Here is a 12,621-nt window from a genome sequence, read left to right as displayed (position 1 = left end):
ACCCATGGGTTTCTGCAGAATGTACAATTAGAAAATGTTTTAAAATATACCGCAAATATTAAAAGTTAAACTTGCTAGAAGTGGTACTGTATGAATCAGGTCAAATTTCATACTTCTCACATTTTCATGCTCAAAAACAAATTAGAATGTCATTCGATAAAATACATGACATAACGGGAAATACTGTACAGGGACACAATGAATTATGGCGTACATGGTGTTGCAGGACCAATAAACACGATAAAAGGGCTGTCTATAAATAGTTTAGAATATTGACCAGGTGAACTCGATCGTTGCCAAAAATGGACTAATTTAGTGCGATGGTGACAGTGTAGTGCGATAGCATCATCTTTATCGAGCGTTAGATAATGTCTCAATACCTTGCTTCTACATTAATCATGTACCTTATTGGTGGATTTTAAATCGTTACGTTGCTCTGAGTATTATTGCGAGAGAGAAAAGTTTGTTGCTTGTGATTCCCAGACTAATTGCTGTAAGATTTATATCTTGTATCCCGACACAAATGCTACCCTTGCGTAATTTGTACTTTAAGTAAGCCGTAGTAGATCATCATGAAGTTTCAACATAAATTTGGGGCAAAATGCCAAGATGCGACGTTCAAGGTTAGTATGCGTAACGCGCGAAAACATTTTTACGGCGAAAGTTAGTCCCTATTTTTGTTCGCAATCGTCATTTACCGCGCGGGCGCCGCGCATTTAACTGTCCAGGTCAGCCGCGCAGGCCGGGGCTAAATCCGTTCGTAGACTGTTCCGTGTATTTTGGGAACCTTATATTATATTGTTCATGTCGTGAAACTGACAACTGACAGCCAAACAAATGTGCATATCTTAAAAACGGTCAGTTATTTAACGTAAAACTTAAATGTGTTAAGTAAAGTAGTAAAGTAAAGTAAAATTTATGACATCACATCATCATGACACATGTCTACAAAATATCATCGCACTGTTTACCTGGGGACCACAGGCTATTATGTTCATAAACAGGCTATATGTTCATAAACATGGAACCAAAGATAATTGTTACATCATGCGACTGTCTTCAGTGCACTCTTATTTAATCTGATGCCCACCTTCTAATTATTTCTTGTACATGTAACACCTAACTTTACGTCCATCAACCCAGTGCATACCCTAACCTGTGAAATTTTCCAGAGAACGACATCTTGTGAAACTTAAGGAGGAAGAACTGCGTCGAAGAGATGAAGAAGAAAGGCAGCGGCGGGATGATGAAGTCAGGGTAGCTGAAGAGAGACGAGCCGCGCAGCAGGCAGCTGCTGAAGCCAAGGCCCTCGCAAAGGCCCAGGAGGAAGCCACTGTGAGTTTAAAGTGACCTTTTTCTATTACTCGACAGTGCAATTTAAATAATTTTATCCACAGTAATCGGCTTAACTGATAAGCTGATTGTGACTCTGAGCACCTCTCATCTTGTGACTCTGAGCACCTCTCAATCTTGTGACTCTGAACACCTCTCAATCTTGTGACTCTGAGCACCTCTCAATCTTGTGACTCTGAGCACCTCTCAATCTTGTGACTCTGAGCACCTCTCAATCTTGTGACTCTGAGCACCTCTCAATCTTGTGACTCTGAGCACCTCTCGATCTTGTGACTCTGAACACCTCTCAATCTTGTGACTCTGAGCACCTCTCAATCTTGTGACTCTGAACACCTCTCAATCTTGTGACTCTGAGCACCTCTCAATCTTGTGACTCTGAACACCTCTCAATCTTGTGACTCTGAGCACCTCTCAATCTTGTGACTCTGAGCACCTCTCAATCTTGTGACTCTGAGCACCTCTCAATCTTGTGACTCTAAGCACCTCTCAATCTTGTGACTCTGAGCACCTCTCAATCTTGTGACTCTGAGCACCTCTCATCTTGTGACTCTGAGCACCTCTCATCTTGTGACTCTGAACACCTCTCAATCTTGTGACTCTGAACACCTCTCAATCTTGTGACTCTGAGCACCTCTCAATCTTGTGACTCTGAGCACCTCTCAATCTTGTGACTCTGAGCACCTCTCAATCTTGTGACTCTGAGCACCTCTCAATCTTGTGACTCTGAGCACCTATCAATCTTGTGACTCTGAGCACCTCTCAATCTTGTGACTCTGAGCACCTCTCAATCTTGTGACTCTGAGCACCTCTCAATCTTGTGACTCTGAGCACCTATCAATCTTGTGACTCTGAGCACCTCTCAATCTTGTGACTCTGAACACCTCTCAATCTTGTGACTCTGAGCACCTCTCAATCTTGTGACTCTGAGCACCTCTCAATCTTGTGACTCTGAGCACCTCTCAATCTTGTGACTCTGAGCACCTCTCAATCTTGTGACTCTGAGCACCTCTCAATCTTGTGACTCTGAGCACCTCTCAATCTTGTGACTCTGAGCACCTCTCAATCTTGTGACTCTGAGCACCTCTCAATCTTGTGACTCTGAACACCTCTCAATCTTGTGACTCTGAGCACCTCTCAATCTTGTGACTCTGAGCACCTCTCAATCTTGTGACTCTGAGCACCTCTCAATCTTGTGACTCTGAGCACCTCTCAATCTTGTGACTCTGAGCACCTCTCAATCTTGTGACTCTGAGCACCTCTCAATCTTGTGACTCTGAGCACCTCTCATCTTGTGACTCTGAACACCTCTCAATCTTGTGACTCTGAGCACCTCTCAATCTTGTGACTCTGAGCACCTCTCAATCTTGTGACTCTGAGCACCTCTCAATCTTGTGACTCTGAACACCTCTCAATCTTGTGACTCTGAGCACCTCTCAATCTTGTGACTCTGAACACCTCTCAATCTTGTGACTCTGACACCTCTCAATCTTGTGACTCTGAGCACCTCTCAATCTTGTGACTCTGAGCACCTCTCAATCTTGTGACTCTGAGCACCTCTCAATCTTGTGACTCTGAGCACCTCTCAATCTTGTGACTCTGAGCACCTCTCAATCTTGTGACTCTGAGCACCTCTCAATCTTGTGACTCTGAGCACCTCTCAATCTTGTGACTCTGAGCACCTCTCAATCTTGTGACTCTGAGCACCTCTCAATCTTGTGACTCTGAACACCTCTCAATCTTGTGACTCTGAGCACCTCTCAATCTTGTGACTCTGAGCACCTCTCAATCTTGTGACTCTGAGCACCTCTCAATCTTGTGACTCTGAGCACCTCTCAATCTTGTGACTCTGAGCACCTCTCAATCTTGTGACTCTGAGCACCTCTCAATCTTGTGACTCTGAACACCTCTCAATCTTGTGACTCTGAGCACCTCTCAATCTTGTGACTCTGAGCACCTCTCAATCTTGTGACTCTGAGCACCTCTCAATCTTGTGACTCTGAGCACCTCTCAATCTTGTGACTCTGAGCACCTCTCAATCTTGTGACTCTGAGCACCTCTCAATCTTGTGACTCTGAGCACCTCTCATCTTGTGACTCTGAACACCTCTCAATCTTGTGACTCTGAGCACCTCTCAATCTTGTGACTCTGAGCACCTCTCAATCTTGTGACTCTGAGCACCTCTCAATCTTGTGACTCTGAACACCTCTCAATCTTGTGACTCTGAGCACCTCTCAATCTTGTGACTCTGAGCACCTCTCAATCTTGTGACTCTGACACCTCTCAATCTTGTGACTCTGAGCACCTCTCAATCTTGTGACTCTGAGCACCTCTCAATCTTGTGACTCTGAGCACCTCTCAATCTTGTGACTCTGAGCACCTCTCAATCTTGTGACTCTGAGCACCTCTCAATCTTGTGACTCTGAGCACCTCTCAATCTTGTGACTCTGAGCACCTCTCAATCTTGTGACTCTGAGCACCTCTCAATCTTGTGACTCTGAGCACCTCTCAATCTTGTGACTCTGAGCACCTCTCAATCTTGTGACTCTGAGCACCTCTCAATCTTGTGACTCTGAGCACCTCTCATCTTGTGACTCTGAACACCTCTCAATCTTGTGACTCTGAGCACCTCTCAATCTTGTGACTCTGAGCACCTCTCAATCTTGTGACTCTGAGCACCTCTCAATCTTGTGACTCTGAGCACCTCTCAATCTTGTGACTCTGAGCACCTCTCAATCTTGTGACTCTGAGCACCTCTCAATCTTGTGACTCTGACACCTCTCAATCTTGTGACTCTGAGCACCTCTCAATCTTGTGACTCTGAGCACCTCTCAATCTTGTGACTCTGAGCACCTCTCAATCTTGTGACTCTGAGCACCTCTCAATCTTGTGACTCTGAGCACCTCTCAATCTTGTGACTCTGAGCACCTCTCAATCTTGTGACTCTGAGCACCTCTCAATCTTGTGTCTCTGAGCACCTCTCAATCTTGTGACTCTGAGCACCTCTCAATCTTGTGACTCTGAGCACCTCTCAATCTTGTGACTCTGAACACCTCTCAATCTTGTGACTCTGAGCACCTCTCAATCTTGTGACTCTGGCACCTCTCAATCTTGTGACTCTGAGCACCTCTCAATCTTGTGACTCTGAACACCTCTCAATCTTGTGACTCTGAGCACCTCTCATCTTGTGACTCTGAGCACCTCTCAATCTTGTGACTCTGAACACCTCTCAATCTTGTGACTCTGAGCACCTCTCAATCTTGTGACTCTGCGCACCTCTCAATCTTGTGACTCTGAGCACCTCTCAATCTTGTGACTCTGAACACCTCTCAACCTTGTGACTCTGAGCACCTCTCAATCTTGTGACTCTGAGCACCTCTCAATCTTGTGACTCTGAACACCTCTCAATCTTGTGACTCTGAGCACCTCTCAATCCTTGTGACTCTGAGCACCTCTCAATCTTGTGACTCTGAGCACCTCTCAATCTTGTGACTCTAAGCACCTCTCAATCTTGTGACTCTGAGCACCTCTCAATCTTGTGACTCTGAGCACCTCTCAATCTTGTGACTCTGAGCACCTCTCAATCTTGTGACTCTGAACACCTCTCAATCTTGTGACTCTGAACACCTCTCAATCTTGTGACTCTGAGCACCTCTCAATCTTGTGACTCTGAGCACCTCTCAATCTTGTGACTCTGAGCACCTCTCAATCTTGTGACTCTGAGCACCTCTCAATCTTGTGACTCTGAGCACCTATCAATCTTGTGACTCTGAGCACCTCTCAATCTTGTGACTCTGAGCACCTCTCAATCTTGTGACTCTGAGCACCTCTCAATCTTGTGACTCTGAGCACCTATCAATCTTGTGACTCTGAGCACCTCTCAATCTTGTGACTCTGAACACCTCTCAATCTTGTGACTCTGAGCACCTCTCAATCTTGTGACTCTGAGCACCTCTCAATCTTGTGACTCTGAGCACCTCTCAATCTTGTGACTCTGAGCACCTCTCAATCTTGTGACTCTGAGCACCTCTCAATCTTGTGACTCTGAGCACCTCTCAATCTTGTGACTCTGAGCACCTCTCAATCTTGTGACTCTGAGCACCTCTCAATCTTGTGACTCTGAACACCTCTCAATCTTGTGACTCTGAGCACCTCTCAATCTTGTGACTCTGAGCACCTCTCAATCTTGTGACTCTGAGCACCTCTCAATCTTGTGACTCTGAGCACCTCTCAATCTTGTGACTCTGAGCACCTCTCAATCTTGTGACTCTGAGCACCTCTCAATCTTGTGACTCTGAGCACCTCTCATCTTGTGACTCTGAACACCTCTCAATCTTGTGACTCTGAGCACCTCTCAATCTTGTGACTCTGAGCACCTCTCAATCTTGTGACTCTGAGCACCTCTCAATCTTGTGACTCTGAACACCTCTCAATCTTGTGACTCTGAGCACCTCTCAATCTTGTGACTCTGAACACCTCTCAATCTTGTGACTCTGACACCTCTCAATCTTGTGACTCTGAGCACCTCTCAATCTTGTGACTCTGAGCACCTCTCAATCTTGTGACTCTGAGCACCTCTCAATCTTGTGACTCTGAGCACCTCTCAATCTTGTGACTCTGAGCACCTCTCAATCTTGTGACTCTGAGCACCTCTCAATCTTGTGACTCTGAGCACCTCTCAATCTTGTGACTCTGAGCACCTCTCAATCTTGTGACTCTGAGCACCTCTCAATCTTGTGACTCTGAACACCTCTCAATCTTGTGACTCTGAGCACCTCTCAATCTTGTGACTCTGAGCACCTCTCAATCTTGTGACTCTGAGCACCTCTCAATCTTGTGACTCTGAGCACCTCTCATCTTGTGACTCTGAACACCTCTCAATCTTGTGACTCTGAGCACCTCTCAATCTTGTGACTCTGAGCACCTCTCAATCTTGTGACTCTGAGCACCTCTCAATCTTGTGACTCTGACACCTCTCTAGACACCTCTAGCTCTCAGTTACCAGGGTTACTCTCTCAGGCATCAGCCATCAAAGAAGCTCGTCGTCAAGCTGACGCGAAGGCCAAACGTGATGAGCAATTACGCCGTGAAGAACAATCGAGAAGGGAAGAACAGGCACGGCATGCTGCCGCTGAACAAGCTGCTGCTGTAAAGAGACGAGAACAGGAAAATGTTTGGGCAACAAAGGTGTCTAAATCACCTCCAGCGCAGGAGAACACGAATCCTTGGGCTAACATGGTTAGTGGAACAACTGGGGAAGTGGCCGGGGGGCACAACTTGGGGAGGGGGGGGGGACAACCTGGGGAGGGGGGAGGGGGGGCACAACTTGTTGTTGGTTTTCTTCAGTCGACATTCAAGTTTAGTTCTGTGCGGCTAGCTTTATAAAAGGAAAAATTAAGGGATTCGTACAGATTTACATAGATTAGAAGCATGACTACTTGTGCTGCTTGCTGGATACTGTCAGTGAGCAACCTCTTTTCCAAGCTGTTAAACAATTTACACATTTTGTAACTACACTACCACTGTTTCAGCCTAAAACGAATGTTACCAAATCTGCTACACGAACTCACCAACCCACCACGAAAACGTGGGGTAAACCTGATGCTGTGTCAATACCGCTCTCTCAAATTCAGCAAGATGAGGCCAAGATGAAGAAATCCGCCCCTGTAAGAACCTTTTATATGTTTCAGAACAACTTAAAATTTGCCAGAATTGGGTCATAGCAAAGTATCTCAAATTAGAAATTTATTCAAAGATGATTTTATGATTAGCTTTAATAAACAAATGTCCTCATTGTCCTCATTGTCCTCACTGTCCTCAGAGAACGCAAGCGCATCCTGAGCCAGTAGTATCTAGAGCTACAACATGGGCCACACAGAAGCAGCCCTCAAAGACCAGATCTCTGGCGGAGATTCAGCGCGAGGAGGAGAGAAGAACCACCCAGGAACAGAATCTTAACTACGTGAGTAACCATAGTAACCTCCAGGTAACCCAGGAACAGAATCTTAACTACGTAAGTGGGGGAGGTCGTGGTAACTTTTGCTGGCGTTGATTCGTAAGGTGGACTGATGTTTTGCGTGTTGTTTAATGAATGATCTGTATTGAAGGGAACGAATTTTAGGTTTCAAATATTTTGGAAACTTTGCGATTGTTCTGACATGGGGATATAAGGTTTCACATTCAGCCAGCATTTTCTGTAAAACTTCTAGAATCTTGAACTAACCCAACCCTCAACACAGGCCCAAAACAACGACTGGAACCCAGTAGCGGGAATGTTAGAAGATGATCCCAGACCTGCTCCCAAGAAACAGACCAAACCTCCGCCGAAGAAACCGCAACAGCAACAGCAACAGCAACCTAAAGCTCCCACTAAGTAAGTAGCTCTCAACTACGTAAGTAACCATAGTAACCTCCAGGTAACCCAGCAACAGGAGTGGTAACTTTTGCTTATCCCGCCTCTTGAAGTAGCTCTCAACTTTCATGTGCTTCTTCGGACAGGATCAACATTTATTATTGGTTTTGGTGATTTGCAATTTCTGATAAAGTGCTAACGTTAGCCAAGGAATATGGATACCACTTACTTTGTGTCCACAAATTGTTTTCGACACCCTGAATCTACTTTTGAAAGCTTCAATTATAGTGACCTTGAACAACCGCTTCTTTCCCCCGACTGCCCTGTTGGTGACCCTATGGTAACCAGTCAGTGACTGTTTATAACCGGATGTTGCCCTATGGTGACCAGTCAGTGACCGTTTATAACCGGATGTTGCCTCTGAACTGCCCTGTTGGTGATCCTATGGTAACCAGTCAGTGACCGTTTATAACCGAATGTTGCCCACAGTCAGTGACCGTTTATAACCGGATGTTGCCCACGACTGCCCTGTTGGTGATCCTATGGTAACCAGTCAGTGACCGTTTATAACCGGATGTTGCCCACAGTCAGTGACCGTTTATAACCGGATGTTGCCCACAGGAAGAAGAACAACCAGGCACCATTACTCGACATGTTTGCCAACTCTACCCCAAAGGACGAGTTTACAATCTGGTGTGAATCTCAAGTGTCGGGTTTCAAGAACCAGCACATAGACGGTAACTGAAATTACCATGGTAACTGTAGTAACCATGGTAACTGTAGTAATTATTTAATCTTACCCTAAAACGTGCATATTACTATCATTCTTGTGTGTTTTATTTCAGTTATTTCACTTTTACGCTTCTGTGGAAATCCTGAGCAACAGTTTAATGTCCGAACTTTTGATCACTTTTCTTCGTACCTGTTCGCTGGTATTTTGATTTAAAACATAAAAAACAGACAAATTCGATTAAATATTTGATTGACTAATTTATATTATATTTGATAAATTAAATTAAACAATCAATAACTCAGTTCCGACGTTTATTTCGTTTCTCCGTGATGTTGAGTCTCCGAGGGAGGTGCGAGAATACGTTGTCAGCTACCTGGGGGACACACTTTCAACTGACAAGTTCATACAGGTCAGATATTTTGATATAATTTTTACTTTTTTTACAATTAAACTTTCGTTTTCTTGCTTACGTTATAGTTGGTCTTTTAAAAGTACGTGTATAATACGGACACAGTGCCGCAGTGGGGAACACTTGCACAGTGGGGAACACTTGCACAGTGGGGACCACTTGCACAGTGGGGAACACTTGCACAGTGGGGAACACTTGCACAGTGGGGACCACTTGCACAGTGGGGACCACTTGCACAGTGGGGATCACTTGCACAGTGGGGATCACTTGCACAGTGTGGACCACTGCAGCACCACTGTGCTGTGGTCCAAGAAACAGTTATTTTATAGTGACAATCCCAAATTGATGAAAATCATCCCAAAGACGTGATTTTAGAGCTTAAAGTGAATTTCTGTCTTCAAGACTTCACAACCTCTTACCAAAATTGGCATTATCTTAGTTTGCCGATTGGTATACTAAACTGTTATATTTTACCAAATGGGCTCTGCACTAACATAATCTTACTATATATAAAGCGAGACGATATATATGGATGTGTTTATCCGTACCATTTTACTGACACCACGGCATCAACTTTAACGCGACTTTCCGCAAAAACCGTAAAAGATATACAACTGATACTTTTTTGACTGGGTCAAATGCTTTAATGGCCTCCAAATCAGCATGAAAAAATAAAAAATTGGCCAAGGAATAGGAGTTTTAGAGCCCAAAATTTGAACCCCCAAGTGGTGTCAAAAACGCGAATTAAATAGGTAATAATTATTTAGTCTCTTGAGTCTTGACACTATTTTAGGGTTATACCTTTATACGGGTTCCTGCTAGTATTATGTAATATGTATACTAAACTATTCATGACATCCGACAGAAGACTCATTTCTAACCGCTCCAACCCGCCATTATTATGATTATGTCACTCATACAGAAACCAGATGGCCGCACAAACCCCCACGTGACTAAACGCCGCCGCGCAAACCCCCACGTGACTAAACGCCGCGCATTATTTGTTACCAAGTCATATTATTCCGTAATGTTACCACCGAACAACCCCTCATTTTATGCGTCTCTCTTGAATGTGCCAGATGGTCCTGATGTCTCTTTCGTGTTATTTGGGGAAGTCAGTCAGGTTTAACTCCTGGTTGTTTCGTAATGATGACCAGGTGTGGGATGTTAGGTAATATGTAAATATGTAAAGTTAAACTGTACTCCTGTTTTATACGGGGTGATATGGAGATGTTGGAGATGTGCCAATAACTGTCAAGGTAGGCTGGTTCCTGCTTATCTACAATATCTGCCGGGATCGTAATGTTGGTCAAAGCTTCTCATAGATCATCTAAGATGGATGACGAATGTAATTCGCATGCAATGATTAAGATTATGGTTTTTTAAATGCTGAACTTATTCGCAAACTGCAAATGGTACGATGTAAAGTTAATGGATATTATCGCCTGCATCGCCTCTCCCCTGCGCACGCCCCTGATATTATCCTTCCACTTTTGAGATCATTAGAAAATGGATAGTTTTCGTGCGGTACCATTAATATTATATATATATATATATTATTAACCAGGTTACAATAAACGACCAAATTTCTATTTAACCTGGTTTAATTTCAGGAATTTATAGCTAAGAGGAAGACGGCTAACAACAAAGGAGCAGCTCCTGATACAGCTCAGGTAGCAACACTTCTCTAGATTATTAGTTATTTCATTATTAATAATAATTAATTAGTTATTTCATTATTAATAATAATTGCTCCTATCGCTTGTCAGTTGTCAAACATTTGTTTTAACTCCCAACTAACAACTCAAAACTTCCCAGGCTAACAACACAAACAACAAAGGAAATGCAGGAGGAGCTCAACAGGCTACCCAACCACAGACCACCTCTAAACGCGGTAAACGCAAGAAGATGCAGAAAGTAAACGCTGCTTCACTCCTTGGAATCAACTGTACGGCAAGCAGTGACGCGCGCAACAGAGGTGACATCGACAGCGTGGTCATCCAATAATATTTAGATGTTACCATGGTTACCACCTAGATGATGGAGCGGGAAAATTTCCCGAAAGAGGCGGGACCCCGGGCTTCTTCTCACTTTTCTAACATGGTCGTTTTGATTGTTTAGAGTCGGTGTTTTGGATCGGCAGTTGAGATCTGTAATTGGTTTCTGATTAAATGAAATTAAAGTGTAGTTCATTTAGATTTCATTGTTTTAATTTTACAGTTAAAAGACTTAGAGATGTCTTGAAGTACATAATAAAGTATTTCACGCCGTCACGGTGCTAACTTTTGTTTTACTACCAGTGCCACACTAGATTTCCCAGGGCCAACCAATTTCTGCTCCCCTGCTCAGAATACAAATTACAGCTGACCCCGTGAATTTGTCATGAGATCCCCTCCCCACTCTCACTCACATGATAATTATCACAGACAATCCAATTCCATATCTTCCATAATAATATCTGAAGAAAGTCCTAGACACAAGGTCCTCTGCGGAACATCTGCTACACCACACGGAACTAACCAGTCATAGTCTCGAGATCACCCCATAGTTACACCACTAGTTACCACTAGTTACCACTAGTTACCACTAGTTACCACTAGTTACCTACCTCCGCAGAACATCCACGGAATTAGTCTCGACATCACCCCATATCCCGAGCACAACCTGCCCGTCATATTGACATTGTCACCGCTTATTATCAGACCGATATAACGTCCGGAGTTGCGCGCTTTGTAGGAGCCCACGTGGGCACATCACGTGACCTTAGGAGCCCACGTGCCGGTTCAGCTGGCGACCAGGACAGGTTATCAGATTGGGGTGATACTAACTACTTGTTAAAGGTTGGACAAGTTGTCGTGAACGGCACCTCGTCCCTTTGTTCCTTCTGTCAGTCGAGTACTACAGCTGAAGAAATAATAGGAAGCTACCCGCAATGTTATTCCGTGTGATACAGTTTCAGAGATAGTAGATGTAAGTTGGGGGCCAGTAGGGCTAGCTTAAGTTGGGGCCCCAGTAGGGCTAGCTTAGTGTAATATGTAAGTTGGGGGCCCCAGTAGGGCTAGCTTAGTGTAAGATGTAAGTTGGGGGCCAGTAGGGCTAGCTTAGTGTAAGATGTAAGTTGGGGGCTTGCCCCAGTAGGGCTAGCTTAGTGTAAGATGTAAGTTGGGGGCCAGTAGGGCTAGCTTAGTGTAAGATGTAAGTTGGGGGCTTGCCCCAGTAGGGCTAGCTTAGTGTAAGATGTCAGTTGGGGGCTTGCCCCAGTAGGGATAGCTTAGTGTAAGATGTAAGTTGGGGGCCAGTAGGGCTAGCTTAGTGTAAGATGTAAGTTGGGGGCTTGCCCCAGTAGGGCTAGCTTAGTGTAAGATGTCAGTTGGGGGCCCCCAGTAGGGCTAGCTTAGTGTAAGATGTAAGTTGGGGGCCAGTAGGGCTAGCTTAGTGTAAGATGTAAGTTGGGGGCTTGCCCCAGTAGGGCTAGCTTAGTGTAAGATGTAAGTTGGGGGCCAGTAGGGCTAGCTTAGTGTAAGATGTAAGTTGGGGGCTTGCCCCAGTAGGGCTAGCTTAGTGTAAGATGTAAGTTGGGGGCCAGTAGGGCTAGCTTAGTGTAAGATGTAAGTTGGGGGCCATTAGGGCTAGCTTAGTGTAAGATGTTAGTTGGGGGCCAGTAGGGCTAGCTTAGTGTAAGATGTAAGTCGGGGGCCAGTAGGGCTAGCTTAGTGTAAGATGTAAGTTGGGGGCCAGTAGGGCTAGCTTAGTGTAAGATGTAAGTTGGGACTTGGG

General features: G+C 44.6%; 1 protein-coding gene across 2 annotated transcripts in view; it reads left to right on the top strand.

Moving 5' to 3' along the window:
* Positions 1–11,040, top strand: part of LOC134813702 (GRB10-interacting GYF protein 2-like) — a 38,937-nt gene extending 27,897 nt beyond the window's left edge. For both annotated transcript variants that reach the window (XM_063821553.1, XM_063821552.1), the window contains exons 15-23: positions 1,173–1,335; positions 6,370–6,588; positions 6,882–7,016; positions 7,172–7,312; positions 7,590–7,723; positions 8,324–8,439; positions 8,738–8,844; positions 10,458–10,517; positions 10,663–11,040. In XM_063821553.1, the coding sequence (XP_063677623.1) occupies positions 1,173–1,335; positions 6,370–6,588; positions 6,882–7,016; positions 7,172–7,312; positions 7,590–7,723; positions 8,324–8,439; positions 8,738–8,844; positions 10,458–10,517; positions 10,663–10,851 (1,264 nt within the window). In that variant the 3' untranslated portion in view covers positions 10,852–11,040. The remainder of the gene's footprint in view (positions 1–1,172; positions 1,336–6,369; positions 6,589–6,881; positions 7,017–7,171; positions 7,313–7,589; positions 7,724–8,323; positions 8,440–8,737; positions 8,845–10,457; positions 10,518–10,662) is intronic.
* Positions 11,041–12,621: the final 1,581 nt, after the last annotated feature.

This window comes from Bolinopsis microptera, chromosome 4, assembly GCF_026151205.1.
Source record: "Bolinopsis microptera isolate Bmic1 chromosome 4, MBARI_Bmic_1.0, whole genome shotgun sequence".
NCBI classification, from domain to species: Eukaryota; Metazoa; Ctenophora; class Tentaculata; order Lobata; family Bolinopsidae; genus Bolinopsis; species Bolinopsis microptera.
This window is presented reverse-complemented; position numbering and strand designations above follow the sequence as displayed.